Source organism: Bipolaris maydis (genome assembly GCF_028858645.1).
Source record: "Bipolaris maydis strain C4 unplaced genomic scaffold PSV08scaffold_13, whole genome shotgun sequence".
Lineage (NCBI taxonomy): Eukaryota > Fungi > Ascomycota > Dothideomycetes > Pleosporales > Pleosporaceae > Bipolaris > Bipolaris maydis.
In genome coordinates this window covers 944378-965633 of record NW_027093869.1, presented here as the reverse complement: position 1 = coordinate 965633, position 21256 = coordinate 944378, and the positions used below count along the sequence as shown (strand labels likewise).

The 21256-nt window shown below is 48.1% G+C and overlaps 6 protein-coding genes across 6 annotated transcripts; 4 read left to right on the top strand and 2 right to left on the bottom strand.

Annotated features, from left to right (window-relative positions):
* Positions 1-3619: 3619 nt before the first annotated feature.
* On the top strand, positions 3620-4331 carry PSV08DRAFT_13171 (uncharacterized protein). Its single transcript, XM_014221462.2, has 2 exons — positions 3620-4011; positions 4063-4331. Exons 1-2 carry the CDS (start codon positions 3707-3709, stop codon positions 4211-4213), a joined length of 456 nt encoding a protein of 151 aa, XP_014076937.2. The 5' UTR covers positions 3620-3706; the 3' UTR covers positions 4214-4331.
* Positions 4332-5660: 1329 nt separating this feature from the next.
* PSV08DRAFT_411859 (uncharacterized protein) lies at positions 5661-6631 on the top strand (the record flags this gene model as incomplete). The annotated part of the gene is made up of 4 exons (XM_066093911.1): positions 5661-5754; positions 5785-6091; positions 6128-6459; positions 6501-6631. The coding sequence occupies 4 exons, from the start codon at positions 5661-5663 to the stop codon at positions 6539-6541; spliced, it is 774 nt and encodes a 257-aa protein (XP_065948411.1). The 3' UTR covers positions 6542-6631.
* A 529-nt stretch (positions 6632-7160) lies between these two features.
* PSV08DRAFT_13161 (methyltransferase type 11) lies at positions 7161-9053 on the top strand. Its single transcript, XM_066091820.1, has one exon. The coding sequence runs from the start codon at positions 7183-7185 to the stop codon at positions 8737-8739; it is 1557 nt and encodes a 518-aa protein (XP_065948410.1). The 5' UTR covers positions 7161-7182; the 3' UTR covers positions 8740-9053.
* A 786-nt stretch (positions 9054-9839) lies between these two features.
* Positions 9840-10761, bottom strand: PSV08DRAFT_365102 (uncharacterized protein; the record flags this gene model as incomplete). Its single annotated transcript, XM_066093080.1, has 2 exons — positions 10713-10761; positions 9840-10640 (listed from the first exon to the last, which is right to left on the bottom strand). The coding sequence occupies exon 2, from the start codon at positions 10458-10460 to the stop codon at positions 9840-9842; it is 621 nt and encodes a 206-aa protein (XP_065948409.1). The 5' UTR covers positions 10461-10640; positions 10713-10761.
* Positions 10762-12652: 1891 nt separating this feature from the next.
* On the top strand, positions 12653-14410 carry PSV08DRAFT_373689 (cytochrome P450; the record flags this gene model as incomplete). Its single annotated transcript, XM_066093251.1, has 5 exons — positions 12653-12992; positions 13052-13661; positions 13712-13845; positions 13897-14184; positions 14238-14410. The coding sequence occupies 5 exons, from the start codon at positions 12653-12655 to the stop codon at positions 14408-14410; spliced, it is 1545 nt and encodes a 514-aa protein (XP_065948408.1).
* Positions 14411-16526: 2116 nt separating this feature from the next.
* PSV08DRAFT_186513 (cytochrome P450) lies at positions 16527-18068 on the bottom strand (the record flags this gene model as incomplete). The annotated part of the gene is made up of 5 exons (XM_014221456.2): positions 16527-16693; positions 16754-17041; positions 17094-17227; positions 17286-17895; positions 17942-18068. 5 exons carry the CDS (start codon positions 18066-18068, stop codon positions 16527-16529), a joined length of 1326 nt encoding a protein of 441 aa, XP_014076931.2.
* Between the last annotated feature and the right edge of the window lie 3188 nt (positions 18069-21256).

Here is a 21256-nt window from a genome sequence, read left to right as displayed (position 1 = left end):
TTAAGTAATATCCAGAGCGCTGGGCGCCATTCGGCCGACGTAGTTAGTAGTAGTTAGGCATGCAAGGAAATAGTTTCACTGTAACTAACCCATCAAGGAGTAGGAAAGGCAGTCCAGTTACAGCGATGGGTGGTCCACTTCACACGCGCGCCTATGTATATTTATTATCACCCTTACCTACGAGCACCTTTACTGAGCCAATCATAGATAGCATGATCCCGATCTCCTACATGTTATAGACATTCTCTGCTACGATAGCTGGAGCGCGCAGTACCTTCGCTATCACCTCGAACCCATGTGTCATCTTATCGGCGATGTTATTCTCGTGGCGGTTCCAGTCTAGCGCCGTGGCGCGTCTCGCTGCCGTCTTTGGGCGGCGTTTCTCGAAGGCCTTTGTCCAGTTTTTGCCTGGGGGTTTGGAGGGTCTGTTCGTCGCGGGTCGGCCGTGGGTAGCGATGAAGGCGAGCGAGGGAGTGTGTTTGATTCACACGGGCCGTTCGAGATCTGACATGTGTAAGATGAACTTGACGAGGGCACTCTCTTCGCACAGTGTCAGGTATTGCTGGCTTTGGGCCTTGTTCTGCATCGAAGGTCGGCCATGGGCGCGGTGATGGAGAGTACTGCGAGCGACTCCGCACTCGTTCTCGTTTGAAGACCCACAACAAGCGCCACACCTATTTTTAGATACACTGATCAATTGGGAATAGAGCACGAATATATTACGGCATTATGTCATCATTTCAACATGGTTACATGTATCTCGCTACCTAGGGAGGCTTCTGTTCGTTTCCTTCTCCGCACGGCGAAACTGCCGGCATTCACAATCTTGACCATTTAGCAGTGCTAAACTCTGAGACAACTATTTCTAATACCTGTGCTTCTTTTGTAGATATCCGAATATATAATGGAGATGTAACGTCGTGTTTGGACAGGGGTCGAATAGTAAAGAGGGGACGAACCGTCTTGAGGAAAAGATCAGCGACATGTTCAATTTTGCAGAGATCTTGCTCGAAGGCTGTCCTGCTGAAGCAGTAATAGTATAGATCTATGTACATTCATCACAGTTTTATTAAGTTGCGCGTTCGATGTTCCGAAGGTCCGAAGTGCAAAACCGTCTCGTCTCGGGGTGCGTCCCGGGTCTTAGGGATGGACATTAGGACTAATAAATCAATCAATCAATCAACCATGTCTAGCTCGAGCAGAGATGTTCTTGCGCAACTTAGGAGGCAATTCATGGGCAAGTGCCCGACTGGCGGGGTCCATGGTTGCTGTTGTATACTTCACAGCTTCCTCTACTGTGTACATGTCCCAATAGTAGATGTTCTTCATGTTGTGCTGACAATAGATGACTGGCTAAGAAAAGAGTCACGTGAATATAGATTACAGATGACAAAGCTGGGCTCGTTGCGCTAACTTCTCATCGCGGATTTTGCCAATCGCTCTAGCGACGGAGAAACTTTCTGGTCACCACCACAGATCATTATCTAGTATTTGGAGACAACGATCTGAAACTTCGATACTCAGATGATCGCCGAAGATCACCGACAACAGAGTTCAGAGTAGAATAGTTGCGTAGGCTGACGTGCTAGTTGAGACACGAAATGTTGCCGCCGGCGTATTGACGACATATACCCACACCGCTGTGTATTTTTCTATCTGAACGTTAGCTGTGTGTAGGATATAGGCAAGGAAAATCGATAAGAGATTTGGAGCATGTATCTAAAAGCGTTTCTGCCTCTTGTTTACCTGCCCAAGAAATAGTGTTCCGCCACACCGGTTGTTCCGGTACGAAGGGATGCACGTTACGTAGTTGTAGAGATATTTCGCGTTGCGGATGGTAGGTTTTGGTGGGATGAGCCCGGTTGTTTTGATTTTCCGGTTTTGTCGGTTGCATGGGAGCGCGGCCTCGTTTGCCACTACTTATCTGTCAGCGTATTTTCGTGGCAATAATTCAAAGAGATGAGTTACTAGTCCTTCCAAGGTCCAAGGGTACTGGCCAGCTCCTTCAGTAAGCGCGCTGACAGTACGTGGCAGCGCCTGTCCTCAAGCTTGCTTGCGGGAGCCGCGCCACGCCGCTCCATCACGTAGCTACGCTTATCTCATTAATCAGACGCCGTGCACGAACCACCTGGCTGGATTGCGTGGGCGGTGGCCGTACTCCTACTCGTAAGCTGGCACGTGCTTATGCTGTCACGTGCTTGACTTATCACGTGGATACGGCGCAGCGTCTGACTAGTGAGATAAAGCCACGCTATGCACAGCTGGCTGCTGACTCCGTAGTTCAAGCGCGTTTCAGGGACGTGTAGAGTCGTGTCGGCGAGCAGCAGCGATAGCCGTAACTGGACGAATTCGCTTAAAAGTACCGACAGATGTTGACACTCCGCATGAGTTGATCGCCACTCGCAGCCCTGCGGCCGACTACACTTAAGGCGATGCTATCTAAAAGTCTTTATCTCACTAGTCAGACGCTGCGCCTTACCCACGTGATAAGTCAAGCACGTGATAGCATAAGCACGTGCCAGCTTACGAGTAGCTGGCTCCGCAGAGCGTTTGAGGAGAAATGATTCGTGCTTTGGTGGGAGCCGCGCAAGATTTTGGTGACAGCTGGTTTTTTCCTACCTCACATTACATTTCCACCACCATTAGATATTGGACAGCGCGATGTAGGAGGTGGATATTTGCTATATAACGGATATATTGTGGTAGATTTTTTTTGCATTTCTCTGTCAAAAAGGGCGATCTTGGCGTGAAAACGCTTAAAAAAGAGTAGGTGCCCCTGTTTGTCTAGAGGATACTTTGCATGCAATGCGCATTCTTAAAAATACGCGGAGGTAGTTATTTTTCTTGGATTCTATTATATAAGTTTGCCCCAGCTCGCCATACTTCAGGGTGGTGGAGTAGTGAGACACTGTTTTAGTGAGAAATCGATTTTTTCGTTCTACTACTCTCACCAAAGCTGGAGTCATTTTTCCTCAGACGCTGCGCCGTAACTCCTACTCGTAAACTGTCACGTGGCTATGCTATCACGTGGCTATGCTATCACGTGGCTCCAGCAGATCGTATGCCTAGTGAGATAACTTAATAAGTCTAGGACTTAGCTAGATATGAGCAAGAGGTTGCAATGGCAGTTTGTGTATTGTGGTAGCTCTGTGAGAGTTCGGGCTCGCTTCTGCTACAAAGAAGAGCTGTCGTAACTTTGGTGGCAAGGTGTCAACATCCACGTAATTACATAGGTGCAGTGCAAGAGACAACCAAGAAGCCTAGTCTTAAATCCGAACACAATAGTTCAAGCTGAAGAACATGACAGCGCCTCGTGAAATTTGGAAGTCAAAATACCTAATTTTGTTCAGGTACCTTAACACATCGCACTAGGCGTGGCGAAGGTCAGTACCCTATGCCAAGAACATGCCGGCATTGGCATCTTCCCATGCACCATCGTTACAACCACATGCAACCAACATTATAGAGCAAGTTTTTCTGCGCTTTTACTAGGGAATATTTGCTAACTCGTCATAGATCTGCAACAACTAACGACGATACTTTGTACTTCAAACGATCGCACGTTGACGCCTCTCCACACCGCCCCTGACCGCGCAAGCATCATTTACACAACGCGTCCGCTTTCCAACTACATTACTATTATACACAAGGGAATACTATAGCGGAAGCTCCTATTGCTTGGACTCTCTACGGGCCAGGCTGGCTCATGCCAAAGTGCTGTGCAGCCTACTCGCAAGACCGTACCGACGTGATGGAGGAGCGCACCATACCGAAGCGAGTTGTGCTCCGCTTCCAAGTCACATACGAGCTCGAGGAAAGCGCGATTAATAAGAGTTTCTTTTCTCAAATCAGCTACGAGCTGGGAAATGACTACTACTCTCATTTAATGGCCGCTAACAACTCCTCTAAGATGCACATCGTCCTTGATCTACATTGTAACACAAATCCGACCATCGACAAGGCTAAGATACCCTACGAAGTATACAAAGTCTCTAAAAAGGACGGTAAATTGTATGTCATGCTGCAACTGAAAGTGAGCTAGCTAATAAAGTAACAAAATAGTGAATTTGAACAACTTCATGGTAAAGCATGCAACCTTGCTCGTGAGCGTTGTAAGAGGGTTGGTTGGGGTACTCACCGAACTCAGTCCGATGAATTGGACGGCGTCCTTGCATCGCATGTAGGGCATCTCCCACCTACATTCGTATCCTGAGCGTCAAGAGAGAGAGGCAAGTCTCTGAGTTGTAAAGTTGGGGGCATGCACAGCGTCTGATCTTGACGTTGTCGTGCTGTATCACACCGGAGATAATCCCCTCTCACTTGATGTTGAGGGTTTCGGCGACAGTTAAGATATGTAGTGATTTGGATAGAGCACATGCTGGGTGTAAGATGATCAGAGAAGAATTAACAGAACGGTGGCGTGGGTGTGTTTGCTAGTAGAAGCAAGAATGGTTTGCCAGCGTTGCAGACAAGTGCGGGGCATTTCTATATGCACGTGGAAGAGGCTGCAGGTCTCGACTGTGGATATGTTTCATAAGGCTACGTGGTTATCCGATCCCTCTTCTTCTCCTTCAAGGTACGAATCGATACAAGGATATGTTTCGCTTCTAGGCTTTGAGCGCGCCTTTACTGTGGCCTTCATTCCATCCACCAAGGCTTCTCTAGGGTATTCATCGAAGTAAACCATCCAGCCAACCTTTTCTTCCGAATCATCGTAGAAACGACATGCGATGCTATCAGCAATCGAACGTCTGAGTGGGCTTCTGTTTCATCGCCACGTTTCGTAGGCCTTAGCTTGATATTTGGGTCGCTCGGCCTAGCTTTAATCAGTACGTAGAAAATAAACCAGACTGCACAGTGCTTTACTCCATACCACTTGTCACGTGCGATCCCAGATCTGTAACTATGATTATTCTGGGGTTTCCGATTAGTTGAACCCTGGCATTGAGGGAGGGAGCGGGGTAAGTACAACGATCTTCTAATAGGAGGAATCTGTCCCTAACAAGTGCGGGGTACGATAAGCCACAGAAGCTGCAAACTAGACCCGGGACGTGCACGAGGCTGTCCAGTTGTTGCATTGACGGTGTACAGTAATGTCCATCCCTGGGTTACGGGACGCTCCCCGAGACGGGACGAACTTGCACTTCGGACCTTCGGATTGTCGCTTTCACGATTTTTATAAAGCCGTGATTCTTACGCACAGATCTATTCCTACTGTTGCTCTAGGTGGACAGCCTCCGAATAAAATCCTCGCAATGTTGCTCATGTTGGCGATCTTCTCCCTGAGCCCGTTAGGCGCTCCCTTTCCAGTTCACTCCTGTCCATTCGCGAACTTTCATCTCTATCGGACATTTGGAGGTCCAGAGGGGAGGTAAAAAGAACAAGGATAGTTTTCTCAGCGTTGGAAGCTGTTTTGATCTTAGGAGCGTGGATGCCGAGAGGTTCGTTGGACAGAAAAGGCGAACGCAGAGAACTCTTCTGCTTTCACCGATGCTCCAATCGTTTCAGGCTGTTGACACAATGTTGTATTGAATTCCCACCATATCCCTATCTTCAATGTCTGAAAACAAACGTGACGCTTTGTGCGCGTCTACGGTATAGAAGGCGAAATAGGCTCTGCAGCATTGTGTCCACTCACACAACAGACACGATCCGTGCATATGGGACCAGATACAGCGTCGCTGGTATACGCAGCAGAGCCACAAAGCATCAGCTTAGCACTGCAGATCGTCCAAGAGCGGGCGAGCCGAAACGGTGTGCGATGAGACGTCGCCATATATACAGACAATCAAGCTGCCATCTGGTCCATCGCGAAGGCGGAAGGACGACCAGGCACCTATATTCTCGCGGATATCGCGCAACAGATTCAGCAGCTCCAGGATAGAGGACAAACAGCGACTGTCCATTGGATACCAGCCCACTTGGGCATGCCCGGAAACAAGGCCATAGACAAAGCGGCCAAGGAGGCCACCCGATGCAGGGAAGACGGCCGTAGAAGCTTATCAGCAAATGCGCCTGCTAACTCATATGCCATAAGGTCGACAGTGAAAAGCTGGTGCAAGACACAAGCAGAAAGGGAATGGATAGCAAAGTGGTGTACAGACACAAAGGGTTGAGCAATCTACAGACATACACCGACGCCCACTAGAAAGGTACTCCGGCTCCACGAGGGGTTCACTAAACGAGAGAGCGCACTGCTAGTACAGCTACGGACTGAGAAAATCGGATTCAACGACTCCCTCTTCGGCCGAAGAATACTAGATGTCACCAGCCCGCGCTGCGACTGCGGAGCAAGTCGACAGACCGTCGCGCACATCCTTCTCAATTACAGCAAGCGCAGGAATGTCCGGAACCGTGTCTTCACCAACCTGTCCAGAGGAGACAACCTCCAGGCCATCCTAAGCACGCGACAGCTAGCCATAAAAGTTATCCAGTATTTAGAGCAGACGCAGATCCTTAGTAGGCGAGATGGGGTCGTACGCGCGTGGACGATAGCCGAGCGCTGGGGGGAGACTGTAGGTACAACGGACGCGACAGATGAGGCAGCGCGCCTCTACGAGCCTAGAAACACAACATCTTATTAGTAGAATCGCGGTCTAGATAAGGTAGGCGCCATAGTTTAGATAGTGATGAGAGGAAAACGACAGGCCTCTGGGGAGAGATGGTCCCTCTGGGATGAAGTGGGCCGGCGCGGATCAACGTCCGCACCGTGTCGGCTGTTTGCCAGGCCAGCCTACCGGGCATGGCTGCACTTCGCGGCTGCAATTATGTGGGACTCGATGAAATCAAATCAAATCAGATTAGATCATTGTGCGCGTCTAGCTCAAAGTGTCCTTTGTTGCCGCAATGCCTCACGACGCCCTCAGGTGATTAGGCGGCCTTTACGCTGTGGACCGTGCCCAGTAAGTATATGGATACTAAGGCAAGGCAACAGACAGACTCCTGAAACCACGAGGTGAAAACCGGGCAAAGGCCTTCGAAAGGCGCCACCCGGAGACGGCAGCGAGACAAGTCTTTCTAGAACCCTGTTTGTGTTCGGGTGGCTCGGGTGCATGAGCACGGTAGACCCCAAGCGAGTCGCTCGCTGCCCCGACAACCAGCGTATTAGCCCAACCCTTGTCAACCACTAACAGCTCCACACTCTCTATCCGCGTGCAGTGTATCATCACACATACATCCGCAATGAATACTCACGCCTTGCGCGGCACAAAATCTTCATACTCTGATATTCCTTCACAACAACCAGACTCATCGCGTTATTCAGACTCGCGCAGCATCCACGACTGGTTGGAGGCCGTCTTCGTGGCGCATAACCGATCGGAGAAAGGCCGCGCCGATGATGCGCTGCGAGCTACCTGCCACACAGCAAAATCGTGTTCGGCCGCTAGGATACAGACAAAAATGATACGAGACAACAAAAAACCCAATGCGCGGGTAACGAGATCGAAGAGTCGTCAACAGTCCATTAGAGACGAGATTGTGTCGGTGGAGGTAAACGTTGCGGCGTTCCATATCGCGGAAGGAAGTGAGGGAGAGCAAAACATGGAAGACATAGGCAACAATTGCACTGCAAAACATCTTCCCTCAGAGCTACGGATGCTCAGGCAACCTGGCCTCACCAGTCTACCGTCTACCACATCCGCACACCACTGGATATCCGCCGATACTCAATCACAAAGCTCCCGGTCTTTCCGTACGCCAGTAGATACTGAGAGCGTCATTACCGAGACGACAGTCACATCCAGCTCGAGTAGGAGAGCGATGAGCAGGTCCAAGAGCCCAGTAAAGAGCATGGTGGATCTCAGCTTGCTGGATCGCAGGGTAAAGAGGATGCATTTGGAAGAGAAGAATTATCCAGACACAATACAACAGCTGGTGCGCGAGGTGGAAAACATAAGAAGGGGAAAAGGTGTGATACCGCATGAGATCAGGTCTGATGTTGAGGGACGTGTGGAAGCAGAGGATTGGTGGTGGAGCCAAACACCTAGCGCGCTGCCGTCAAACGGGAAGATCTTGATGGAGCTGGAGATCATGGAAGAGATAAGAGATAAAACTCACAAGTTGCAGGATTCGGATGCTGCCGAGCCGCGCTGGAATAGCGACGTGCACTTCATGATGCTGCGCCAGGTGTGCATGCACCTGCCGGGTATTCAACAACAGAACATTACATCAGCCCGACCAAATCCACACCTCGTCCCAAAGACCGGGTTCAGTAACACGGAATCTAAGCTAGTCGATTACGCGTTGGTCTGCGATGATAGTTTGATCCCATCACATCTTGTCCAGCAGGTGCTTGCGGATTCACGCAACGAGATTGATAGTATCAACCACACGAGCGCGAGCGTACAAAGCTTGAGACAAGACCCCATCGCGGTTTCCATCGAAACAAAAACCCCAAACGGCAGCGAATCAACCGCACTAGCACAACTTTCGCTTTGGGCAGCGACGCATTTCAACCGCCTGCGCACCTTGCTACGACCCACCAAACGCGACGTAGTTTCTATGCCGTTACCACTGATTATGGCAGTTGGCGGACGGTACAGTTTGTTCTTCGCTATCGACGGCACGATCACGGAAGGTATCACTATCGCAGGCGGCGAGACAGCATTTGGGGACTGTGCAACGCTGGACGGATGCTACCAAGTCCTTGCAGGCCTACGTGCAGTGGGGATCTGGGTGAAAGAGGTTTGGGTGCCGTGGTTCATAAGTGAGTGTCTGGGCGCTCAGATTGAACATTGAAAAGAAAAGAACATTTGTTATCAACAGCGATCTTGTTGACGATGGCACTTCCCTCCTTGAAAAGGTTGATGTATGCCCATGCGAGACCGGAAGAGTGCGCGTACGTGACATCGCGAAATGGACTCGGTTATGGAAAGACTTGCCCGAATTGCGGGGGGCGGGGTGGGGTGACTTCTAAACGACACACATACGCAGCTAGGCTGAATAATTTGTTCTCCTGTCTTTCTTGTAATAGAACTCATACCCTAGAGTCTGTCCTGAGCTGCAGCCTTCCTAATGGAGGAAAGTAATTCAGATAGATAACGAGTCACCCTTACTGTTATGTACATCAGCATACCTGTGCGAACGTACAATCTTTTTGTGATATTTCCGTCTATATGGATGCTGGATCGAAAGGGCATCATTATTGTCAACCTCACCATCAAGTTCAGTTGGGATAGAAAGACTAGAGATCGGGGTAGTTATGCTCCGTTCACAAGCCGCTTATTCGAATGCCACAGTACTGTGGTTCAGTTCTAGAGCAGGTACTGACACGATAAACATGGGAAACGTCGGAAAACGCTCATGCAAATTGGGGTAAAGCCACTTAACTTGAAGTGGTCTAGAAGAGGTGAGGAGCAGAAACTAAGGATCGTCAACTTGTGCGAGGACCAAGAGAATAGCCGGAATGATACCGAACAGTTTGGGCAGCTCGAGAGATAAGACATGTTCACGTCAGTATCACAAGAAGCGGAGTCGTCTATTATTGGCTAGGCGCCAGTAATGACCGTCACATAATTCTTCTGGAGTCAGCGTTAACTAGCTATTAACTACTTACCTAATTCTATTGCGACAACTAACCAGTTTAAATTGCTACACGCAATTAACATAGTTATAGCTAATGCACGTTTAGGTTGAGTTGCATCCACTTTTAAGCACGTTAAGACCAAACAAATCAACACCAAAGTTTTTAAGAAAAGGGACTCGACTGGCCTGTGCACGCTTCTGCAATTTGCAGCAAATTCAAATAAAGGTGCTCGGTTTGTTTGTCTTGTAAAGTGTGTTTGCGCCCAAGTCTTGTCTGAGCATAAATTGCTCTTGTCATTCGCCATCTTAAGAGATTAGTACATTCTAGCCATAGGGGCTACCCAGGTTGGTCCTGGCTCTAGCTGGAACAACCAAGGCATACGGCCCATAAGCGTCGAAGCGTCAATCGAATCTTCGTCTGTGTCTGAGGGAATCGCCGTTTCTATCAAAACCTCTTTCGTTGGTGTGACCAGTGCCATTGCCGCTTCAGCTGCCTTGGTTTTTCGTTTGCAATTGAATTTTCCTTGGCCCTTTTCGACTGACGCTGTCCCCTCTCCGTCACAATCAGCGCGCGTCTCTCGTAATTGCTCATCGCTCGTGACCGTTCCCTTTCCCAGAACGACTAATCTAGCAGACCTACGGAGCTGTTTTGCCATTCTCGCGGTAGTGAAAGTGTCTTGCTCGATTTTCCCGTATGAAGATTCAGCGCTCTGTGATGTCACTCGCGTAATCGGTGTGGTAGGGGATTGGGGTACACTCGTTAGAGGGCAAGGCCCCACGTCGTCGATGTCAAATCCTTCGGAAATGATCTCGGCGTTTTCGGGACAGTAATATCTGGATGTGTGTAGTATTTCTCTTGGTTGTTGACTTTCCCTAGGCAGTTTTACGGAGAGAACCCAAGTGCTGCTTGCTAACTCGCTCAAAGCCCCCTCCATAGAATCTTTCCGCCTGCCTTGTCGCAATAGGTTATCGTTTAGACAACACCAAACGCCAAAATCTCACGGCTAGGTTTCGTACAAGGTGTGGAATAGGATTCAGAAGCACTACTCAAGCCAAAGCATCATATATCAGTACACGAGCTCTCTTCGTAGCTCTGACTTGTGTCTGCAAATCTACTACTCGCGTAAGCTAACTAATTACTGTAAGTTGATTCAAATGTGTCTGTTTGGAAAAGAAGTGGAGCTTACTAGGGATAGGGCTAGTAATCAACACTTCGATAAGCAATCTCGCAATACAGGGCACAAGAGCGAAGTTGACTATGCGAAATCTATGCGAGAACCCATTTGTCCCTTCCAGGAAGCCGTCTGCATTGTTCCTTTTCTTTGATTCTGGCCTGACATGTAGGTTGTTTCCTGGGCGATCCTTTTTATATGGTTAGGTGTGACGAAAAACCAGGACGCGCAGATAAGGCTTCTATCTCTCGACCTTCTTACCTGATTTCATCTAGTAAACAAGGTCTATGCACATGAATGCAATGGAAGATTGATGCAATCTACTCTATCAAAACCGAGGACAGCAAGAGTTCAACAGAGAAGATGCATCCTCTGTTCTCCCTTAGAACAGGCCGTTTACGTCAAGCCAGACCTTGGACTTCACACTAGACGCCTTACGCCAGGCCCTCTCTCTCACACCACACCACGAAATATTGAACATAGATTATGTGGGACACTGTGCAATTAGATTCGCTTACACAGGGCAGTCTCCCTTACGCAAACCCTACTTCCTCACACCACGACTTGCCCCTTACGCCTGGCTCCCTTCCTCGAGAATCGCTAACCAAGCAGAACCTTGCGAATCGGGCGAAGAAAAAATCCCGTCTTCATGCAGACCGTCCACGAGATGGCCAAGATTCTCGTATTTCCTTATTAAGCGGACTGGGGAAGTTAGTCGTTCTATTTTGTTTATAAGTATCTCAAAATGCATACCGATTGGCTACATGATCAGCCGACCGTTCTGTGGCTACGCAACCTCGCAGAATGTGCTTTGTTTTTTTTAGAAACCATGCATTATTTCTCACCGACATGACATTGATTCGCCATTGAGTTCTGCAACTGCAGCCTGATGGATCACTAATGCGAGTTCCTTACGCTTGGGGATCAATGTGTCAATGGTAGCCAGAGTCAGACCTTGGAGGGCATGTAATACATAGCAGGCCTAGATAAGAGGTTGGATTGAAAGCCTACAATCCTTGTGCAAAAGTGTCATGAAAGACGGTACTAATATTTGTACATGTGTTGCCGATTGCGCTGCGCGGTCTTACTCTGGTGGTGTGATAACGGGCACCGGCGCTTGCGTACATTGTAGTGGTACGTTCTTTTGGCGTCAACATCAACGCCGGGCGAAACTGTTAAATGTAAAAGGTGAAGGTAAAAGGTTTTGGGTGGCTGGGCCCAGCCACCAAATATTTCACCTATATATACTCGCGCTCCCACTGCGATAGTTAGCAAATAAATCCATTATCCAACAGAAACGACCCTGTAGGTTGCCACAGCCCCCCGTTGAAATGGTTTGAAGAAAGAGAAATCTTTATCCGGGCTCGTATATGGACTTAGGCAGTGGACTTGTCCATCTAAACGCAGGTTAATCAAACAATATAAGCGCAATCCTAGGATCAATCTCAGCGCCTTTGCGAGATTTTGGGGTAAGCCTGTGCGACAGCCAAGCATCAGCTGACTAGTTCGCCGGCCTGCCATACTATTGCGCCACGCGCTTTTACAGCTTCCAGAACATACTCATCAGTAAGCGGGATATAAATCCACCTGGTACACGACTGTAAAAAAGAGGTTACACTAGATAGATATCATCAATTCATTATTCTCAGCTCGTCAGAAAGAAAATCAACCCATGGCATCACTGATAGACATTTGTACTATTTGGGCAAGATTGCGACTAAGCAACAGAGCCTTGGTGTGGAATCAAAGGTCACCTGCTTATGGAAATAGGAAGCCGTAAGTGCCTAAGAGTGTAGCATGAAACACCAGCAAACTGACGACAGACAGTCATGCCAAGATACATCAGACATCTTATATTATGCTTCGACCAAGTCTCCACTGCCTTCCTGATACAGATTTCATCCTGGAAGATACATACAATGTTGGCGGTACTATTTCTAGTCGTCCCTGTGGTGATGGCAAGAGCGATCAGCGTGTATATAGCTTATAAAGGGCAGCGAGTTGTAAGTAGGGACATATCCGGTGTCGGCGTTGCTAAGTTGTACAAGAGAGATAGGACTACTAGCATCCGTCACGGGTGCCGTCCGCCTCCAACTCTGCACGTTCATTGGCCTTTCGGTCTTGATCGCCTTAAGCAGATGGTTCAGGCAGATGCAGAGTTGCGATTGATGGAACTGTTCTTGTTTCACTTCCGGCAAATTGGAAGCACGCTGGAACAAAAGTTCCTTGGAACCAAGGTGTTTGGCACAATGGAGCCGGCTAATCTAGAAGCCATTCTGTCCACTCAGTCCAAAGGTAGGCGTTACCCTGCTGAATAGGGTAGGGCAGTGGCCAAGAGATGACATGGCCAACAGACTTTGGGATTGGCGCACGCCGGGACGTTGCATTGCCAATGCTTGGTGATGGCATTTTCACCCAAGAGGGTCCTGACTGGAAACACTCCCGGGACCTGTTGCGCCCACAACTGCACCACAAGTATTACAGCGATCTTGAGATGTTCCGTGACTCGGTGGATGAGTTGGTCCAGGCAGTCAGAGAGTGCGGAGGCACGGTCGACCTTCAGCCCTTATTCTTCCGTATGACATTCGACACCACCACAAGCTTCCTTTTTGGCAAGTGTGATAGTAGCCTAAGGGGCGCACGCGGGTCCAAAGAGTATCGCTTTTCGGATGCATTTGATACAGCACAACGGTGGATTATCAAGAGGCTAAGGTTCGCTAGGTTTTACTGGCTGATAGACAGTAAGGAATTCCGCCAGGCCTGCCAGGACATTCATGCTTTTGTAGATCGTAGCATCGATGGCCATGTGCAGAAGGTATCGGCCGAAGTTGAATATCCGGAAACACACAGTTTCATGTGCTCTATCACAAAGACCACATCCAACCGAACCACTCTTCGAGCCCAGGCAATCAGCATTTTAGCGGCGGGAAGAGACACAACAGCCAGTCTTCTCTCTTGGGCATTGTAAATCAATACGACTTGCGCTTTTACTAGTGCTTCGCTGACTTCCACAGCTTCTTGCTCGTTCGCCACCAGCAAGTTATGGATAAGTTGCGCACAGAAATCGCGGCGATGTGTGTCGCAGGCTCAAACCCTACACGGGAAGATCTTAGGAAGATGCCATACTTAACAAACGTGCTCAAAGAAAGTATGTTCTCCAATTCCAATACTACATAGCACTAGAGCTCAGCCTGCACAGCGTTGCGACTCTACCCGCCTATTCCTGTCAATGTTCGAACAGCTTTAAAGACAACTGTACTTCCCACGGGAGGCGGACCGAATAGAACCGACCCAGTTCTCGTTCCAGAAGGGAGCATAGTTGCGTTCAGTGTGTACTCTATGCATAGACGACCGGATCTGTACGGCATGGATGCGGAGCTGTTCCGCCCCGAGAGATGGGACGAAGATATGCCTTTGAAGCATAACCTCAAAAATCCCAAGTGGGGCTACATTCCTTTCCAAGGAGGGCCGAGGAGATGCCCTGGAGGTGAGCATGCTTAGCTTGAAGCGTATATTTTGGGCTAACGAGTGTGCTACCAGCCGACTTTGCGCTCACAGTAGCTAGTTACACCATTGTGCGCCTCCTCCAGAGATTTTCAGACATAAGGCTTCCGCAAGGGGAGCGTCTTGAGCTAGTCGGTGTTGAGAAGCAGCGATCAAACGTGGTTCTGACGATAGCAGAGGGCTGCAAGGTCGAGGTGAGCGGTGATTGATGTGGCTTGTTGTGTAGTTAATCCACTGGGGGTAGTGCAGATACAACGAGACCGTATATGCATTGCCCGTTGCAATCCTATTTTAGATTACACGCAAGCTATTGGATCGACAGAGGTTCTTCTAAATCAGGCTGTACAGCTGTGAGGTGCTCGTTTCTATCTTTGTTGTCCATTTTAATGAGCCTTAAATTCATAAGCCTAGTTTTCTACGCTATTGCTGTTTAATGTGTCACCCTCTTCTCGCCGGTTACCCCTATTTTGGTTATTTTATTATGTTCGGGTTGTCTGAAAATAAGTGTCAGCCTGCCGACGTATCTCGATGCTGGTGTCTGGCCACCTTCTCCCATCTAGCCAGCGCCTACCTCTGCAACCCCTCAGCTACATTGTGCTTGCCCAAGATCTTGGGCATTTTAATCAAATTTCTCCCGGTTGCCACCAGGTCAGGGTTATCCATTTCACATTTCAGCACCCACTGAGTCAGCGCCGGTCTTAGCATTTCCACTGCTCCTACATAGTTAAATTCCTAGTTCGCACAGCACTCCTGACAAGTTAGACAGAATCACTATTGTAGATAGATTCCGCAGGCTAATTACCTCTACCCTGCTCACCAAAACCACACTGTACAGCCGTTCTGCCTCTTCGTGCCTCTCATGATGCGTGCTCAGCCATCATTATTTCTTGGCGGTACCGAGGAGCTCAGCAGACTGTAGCACGGCACAGTATATAGTGATTGGCAGTAAGCCCTTATGACTCATTGTTCCCAACCAATGAGCAGTTTGAAGGATGCGGTCTGATACGCTGCGCTGCAATCCTTCCAACCGTGCCGCAATCAGGTGGCCAATCAGGTGATCTGTACTACATCCTAGAACTCCTGCGCGACTGAGCACTCCGAATATCAAACCACAAGACGCTAAGTAGTCAGTAAACCCTAGCAATGCTGAGCAGATTGCATGAAGCACTGGTATATAGCAATAGATAATGAACTTATATGATTCATTGTGTTCAACTTAAGAAAGCTCGAATTCTGATACCTTCTGTCAGATTGAAGCAGCAGAAGCAGCAGTTTTCAGATGTAATTCGGATCCACCGGATCTTGTATACCGCTAATCAGAGGTCCGCTGCCAAGGCTACCTTGATCCCGGTTGATATAAGAGGGGAGGACCACACATGGATTAGTGCCTCGACTGTAGAGTCAAATGAAGGTTGACTCGAAGTTTTGTCGTTGAAAGAAGCGAAAATCAAAAGAAGTATCACCGCGTTGCGCGCCACGACATCAAACTCCCAGTCGTTGACTGTGACGTCCATTTGGCGACTGAAAGAATCCGGTAAACTACGGATAGTCTTGATCAAATTCCTTAGATCACCGGAGGCTACACATGATCAGCTGGACGAGACGAAAAGCATTTTCATAAAGCTTACCCGCAAAAAGCAATTTAATATCTTTGTCGTACCTCTGGCCTTCGTTTTCATGTAATCGCAGGACGAGGAGAAAGGCATTGCCGATTATGGCAGTGGCACAAAGATAAACGTTGTGGCCACGATAACTAGTTCTAATTATTTCTTATGTTTCTTCTTCTGTACGACAAGTGAATGCATACTCGTTCGACAGGCATCTCCGCCCATGAAACCAATGAGAACCATGTCGAGAAAGGCGGTATCCTTCCCCTGTCATTGGTCATTTCCGACACACAGGGTTTTACGTGATACAGGGAGTGGCTTTAGCTAAAAAAAGTTCTCTCGACATTTTTCCACACATGCCAGTATCATCACATGACGGTATTTAGACAGCGCCATTACCATGCGCCATCCTGGGCGACAAGGATTTGAGCAGGACTACGATAGCAAAGAAGGTATCCAAACTGTCGCAGACTACAGCTCTATGTTGGCAAGCCAACGGAAGCACTGTCTCAACAATAAAAAAAGTAAGAGTTGTACACCGCAGGTAAAGGAGCCCATGGGTTGATGCACAGGAGATGCTCAAGGCTAAGTGATGGAGTGAAGCTGCAGTGATGATGCAGGAGTGAAGCATGGTTTGGAAACACAGTATGGTCCTTCCTTGTGCACCATGTTGAAGCTGATTACGCAAACCAACACCCCATTGATGGTAGATGTGAAACTAGCCTATACAAACTTTGCATCCATTCTTGATAGAAATCACGAGTGTCATTGTTTGTTCTTCCAAGCCTACCAGTCCAACTTGCTCTCCCTCAGGGAGCTTGATAGATCCAAAACCCTGTAATAAGCGCACAGTCACATATGCAGCTTCGCTGAGCGCGAAGTCAACTGAAATAAACTGTCAGCGTTATTAAGTTCCAATATCGCTTTCTAGTTCAGACAACTCACGCCCAAGACAGGCTCGAGGACCTCCGTGGAATGGCAGATAACCCCATCTTGCATTAGTCGGGTTGTTGTTCATTGGCATTTCTTCATCCCATCTCTCAGGTCGGAACAGCTCGGCATCCATTCCGTAGAGATCCGGCCGTCGATGCATAGAATATACGCTAAATGCCACAGTGCTTCCTTTGGGTATAAGGACTGGTGATTTCCTATCTGACCCTCCGCCTTTTGGCAGGACCGTAGTTCTCGTTGCAGTACGTGTATTTACGGGAACGGATGGGTAGAGCCTTAAAGCTGAGTAATTTAGCATTGTGAGGAAACCCACTTTAACAAATATATCTCTTACTCTCTTTGAGCACATTATTAAGATATGGCATTCTTCTCAGATTATCTCGGTTTAGCGGAGTGTCTGTTGTGCATAATGAAGCAATTTCTGCACGTAGCTTTTTCATAACTTTTGGGTGGCGTATGAGTAGAAAGCTGTTGCAACTCAAATATCAGTAGTACACTATATAGAATGCGTTGAATCATGACTCACAACGTCCAGGACAGAAGACATGCTGTTGTATCTCTACCAGCAGCTAGGAGGTTGACTATCTGGCCTCTGAGTGCATGTCGATCCGATGTCTTCTTTGCTACAGTATCTAAAAAGACATATCGTTCTGAATCTTCATTTGCAGTGCGCTCAGAGGAAAGATTAAGATCAATGATCTGATCGGCAAACTTGTGAACGTTGTGACAGGCCTGTCGAAATTCTCTCCCGTCAACGAGCCAATAGAGATCCAGGAGTCGAAATCTTTTCGTCACCCACTGTTGAGCAGTGTTGAAGGCATTCGCGAATGTGTTCTCTTCGATCGCTTCCGGCTTGACTAAGCTACGAACCGATTCACCAAACAAGAAAGCAGTAGTCGTGTCGAGCGTTAAGCGGAAGAAAAGTGGTTGCAAGTCGACCGTTCCATTGCTTCCTTGAAGAAGGTGTATTAAATCGTCTACCGCAGGACGGAATACCTCGAGACTCTCATATTGCTGATGTTTCAATTGCGGTCGGAGGATATCGCGAGAGTGTTTCCACTCAGCCTCCTCTTGGGTGAAGATGCCATCACCGAACATTGGGAAGGTGATGTCTCGACGAGGCCCCATTCCGAAATCTAGACACCATTAGCAAGACTACATGCTATATATAACTATGCGCACCTTTGAAATTAGTCGAAAAGATTGCCTCAAGATTTGCTGGCTCTATCGTGCCGTACGCTCTGGTACCCAGAAACTTCTGTTCAAGCGTATTGCCAGTTTGTCGGAAATGAAAGAGGAAGAGTTCCATCAATCGTGACTCTACGTCTGCACGGAAAATCTGCTAAAGTCGATCGACTCCGAAAGGTCTCTGATTCTGAAGCCTAGGAGCCGGCTGGCAACCATGGCGTTGACTAATAGCTTCATCTTCCTACTCTGCTGTCAGGAGAGCTTCAAGACTGCAACATAGTGAAAGTCATACCGCTCGCTTCTTCCGTTCAAATATATATTGAATTAGAACTCCAACGGATATCGCGACCCCAGTAAGAATGAGTATGCTGAGCCTCATCTTTGATTGGACCGTTCGGGATGTAAGAAAGCTCAATCCCACAGCATATGAATGAGCATGGCTGGACTGCAATGTTCGTTGTTAAGTGCGTGTTAGAGTTAGTTGTTGTAACGCACGGGATGCTTATAAATAGTACTGGACGTTTACGAAGCCTACCTTAAAAAGGTAGTAGTATACAAAATAAACATCTCACAAGCTGAACAATAGCTTCTAACTCAAGCACACACAAGTGGACCGTTGAAGCTGGCAAATATTTCCACTCTTTCGTTTTCTAAACTAATCCTAGTCCCAACTACTGCTTATTTCCTGTAAAGTTCGCGCTCTTGATATACAAACACCAGTGCGGTGTGATAATCATTTTCGATATTCATATTCATTCGAAATCGGTGTTCGCTTCTTGCAATAGAACATGGTAGTCGTAAGCTCTTGGCATTTTACCCCGCGTGCCTTGCTCCAGTGCGTAGTAATTTACTCTTAGCCAACAAGCTAGGCCTCATGGCTGTGCAGCAGCGCATGGCTGTGGTGCTGACACGGAATGACGACAACCTTACATATATAGAAATGACACCGAAAAGAATTCAAGTGAGTATGCGCGCAAACAGGTTCGCTGATGAATGCAGCATACTGCGCGATGAGCATTCGCATTGGGATCTGTACGTGCCCATGGTCTTGTCTGAGTCGAACGCAACGCAGTCTAAATCAGACGTGATGTTGGCCTCAGAGAGTGGTAGCGAAACAAATGCTGGTGGGACACGTTGACCTATACAGGGCTTTTTGCATAAAATCCTGTAGGGTAGGTTGGTGGGAGCGCGGAGTTCAGGGGGTCAACTACGAGGCGCAAAATATCGTTTTGATGTTCGGGATATTGCCCATGTGCTAGTTACTTACTACTACACTAGAGTAAGGATATCCCAAGCGCAACTGTCAGCGCAACTGTCAGCGCAACTGTCAACGCAACCCCAAGTTAGTACGGGCCATGCCCACGAACATCAACTCTCCCCCCTATTCTGTCTGATAACCCACGCTGCATAAGTCGCACAATAAAAAGATTTGGTGCATTAAACGCGTACGAGATTTCTACGTTTAACGTGAAAGTTGCATCTGTTTTGAACATTGTTATAACGGTATTTGCTACGGCGAAGTGGCGGGTGGATGGGCAGGGGTAAAACGCGCTAGTAGTATCCGACTATTGTTCATAAGGGACACCAAAAACTTTGAGACCAAACAATCATAATCTTCCAGGCGCGCGTGAATAATCTAATTACAATGTTCTGTTAATAGCTTCTTAGCCTACTACTCTAGCCTACTTCTATACTATAAGATACAAAAATTACGCCATCATTGACGCCTACACGCCGTGCGCAGTAAAGGCTGATGGCTACAGCACACTTTGTAGACAGCATGTCTTTTTGTTTTTGCTCTTGGATTCCTGCAACCACCCATACTATGTCTTCGCTGTAGCTTACCTTGGCTACTTGCACTTACATGCAACTATCTGATTACATCTACTTATATCGTCTCTCTCAATACCAGTTTACCCTGTCCCATTGGTCACATCTTACCAGCTAACAGGACTTCTGAAAAGGCTGTGCCTCTACTGATTTAATCAATTACTGCGAACATACTCGAGGCTCTAAATATGTAGTCCTCAGACATATCACGGCTATTTCTACTTTCCTGTGAACGGTCAAAACCACAATACATTAACGGCCACAATCACATCTCACCAACCACCACAAACACTTTCAGGTTGTCAGCACCTCGGCAACATCGTGACAAGTGATATTTCTCCAGTTTCATCTTACTCTTGCAAGCAGCCTTCGTTCGCTAGTCTAATGGCGGCGAACGATCATCCAGTGACTCCGCACTCATTGAGCATCGTGTCGGTAAGTGGGGCCACCGTGCTGCAGCTCCCAAGCCGCGCGTCCTTTGAATGACCCCTACCAAGCCCTAGACTCTTAGGATTGAAGCCTTGAAGCCTGGGAGGACGAAATATAGCAAAATATTATACTGGCAGCTTGTAAATGGCGCCGGAAATGGTCGCTACTAGCTCTGACGGTGCTGACTACTTACTACACGCTTATTTTGCAATCCGGGCATCATGGTCAGACTACGCACCTGGATACCCATTTTGCTTTTTAGCTGCTTTGGGGTCTTTCTTTTTGGCAAAGATGCCATCATAGCGGCCGCCCAAAAAAGGAATGTTTGGGCGACCTGTAAGATAAACTCATACAAACTTCTATGAATTGCCCTAACCGCATTTAGCTCATTAGAGACTATCATGTTTTACGATCACTCTTCTGTGGTCCTTTGCCATCACTTGGTGAACCTAAGTAGTAGTAGTAGTAGTAGTAGTAGTAGTAGTATTGGTTTTACGTCCTAACGAAGCCTCCCAGGGAGCATAGGGACGGGCGAAGCCTGGGGCTTACAGTGTTTACATACTGCCCAGTTACACCTATTCTACGAAACTATATAGTTGGGTTCTTCTCCTCCTCGCCCCGCCATTTGGGTGATTCTGAGTGGTGTCGGTGGGGAGTGCCCGTCTGTTCTGTGCCATCGTTGTGGCTATAATGGAGGAAACTTCAAAGCTAAACACGAATTAAGTACACAGATATTACGCGGTCCCTGCCTGATAACGCCCAGGGCAACATGTCCCTAAAAAGAAATATGAAACGAGTAGTACAAATGAGAGTAGTAGAGAAAGAAGTAGTCTGCGCGGGCTTGAGGGCCTGCGCGGTTCTCTTCTAAGAAATGCCAAGACTTAGTGTTACGGCGAGTGGGTCGAAGTGCGGAGGTTATGGTGGTTTTTAATAACCGTCAGGTATTCGTTGAAGTCCGCCGGGTCCTCGTGCAGCGTCTTTAGGTAGGCGATTGCCTGTTCCCTCGTTCGTGGTGCTGTGGGGGGTCGTCTCGGCCATCTTGGGTAACTA

Excerpts from the sequence above, each read along its gene's own strand:
- PSV08DRAFT_13171 (XM_014221462.2), top strand. The coding sequence starts at position 3,707 with ATGCCAAAGTGCTGTGCAGCCTACTCGCAAGACCGTACCGACGTGATG. Across the intron at positions 4,012-4,062 it reads TCTAAAAAGGACGGTAAATT|TGAATTTGAACAACTTCATG; the intron begins GTATGTCATGCT and ends GTAACAAAATAG.
- PSV08DRAFT_13161 (XM_066091820.1), top strand. The coding sequence starts at position 7,183 with ATGAATACTCACGCCTTGCGCGGCACAAAATCTTCATACTCTGATATT.